Source organism: Phytophthora parasitica (assembly GCF_000247585.1).
Source record: "Phytophthora parasitica INRA-310 unplaced genomic scaffold supercont2.1, whole genome shotgun sequence".
NCBI lineage: Eukaryota > Oomycota > Peronosporomycetes > Peronosporales > Peronosporaceae > Phytophthora > Phytophthora nicotianae.
Window position 1 is genome coordinate 292,199 of NW_008634126.1, and position 587 is coordinate 292,785.

Genomic DNA, 587 nt, shown 5'->3' on the forward strand with positions numbered 1-587 from the left:
TACGTTCCCCCTGAGACGCCCGAAACGACGGCTCCACCAGTGGTTTACACACCGGAGCCGACAACCGCTCCACCCGTTGTTGATACTCCAGAGACAAAGACTGCCCCACCCGCGGTGACCGAGGAAACACCTTATATTCCGCCAACGGAGTCCACGACGGCACCCCCAGCTCCGCCTGGCAAAATCACGTATACTTACACGCCCCAGGTGTCGGAGGCGGTCACGTTCTCCCCTCCGCTCACGATCGACACGGATACTCCAGAAACGGAGTCCCCGACCACTCCGGTTTACACTGACACCCCCGCTGTTACCGAGGCTCCGACTACGGCCACCCCATACACTACTCCTGCTCCCGAGAGCGGTACGGATGTCCCGACATATGAGACGAACCCGCCTGTCGTGACAGAGGCACCGCCCCAGGAAACCGAAGAGACTCCAGCAGCAACTCCATGTCCAGTCACCGAAGAGCCCCCAGTCTACACTCCATCTCCAGAACAGGGTACTGAAGAAACACCGGCCGAAACTCCATACCCCGTCACTGATGAGGTCTACACTCCGTCCCCGGAACAGGGTACTGAAGAAACACC

At 59.6% G+C, this 587-nt stretch overlaps 1 protein-coding gene across 1 annotated transcript in view; it reads left to right on the plus strand.

Moving 5' to 3' along the window:
• Window positions 1-587, plus strand: part of PPTG_20645 (hypothetical protein) — a gene marked incomplete at its 5' end in the record, with an annotated part of 3,938 nt that overhangs the window by 1,750 nt on the left and 1,601 nt on the right. Inside the window, one exon of the mRNA XM_008892843.1 lies at window positions 16-546. Coding sequence (XP_008891091.1) covers window positions 16-546 — 531 coding nt within the window. The remainder of the gene's footprint in view (window positions 1-15; window positions 547-587) is intronic.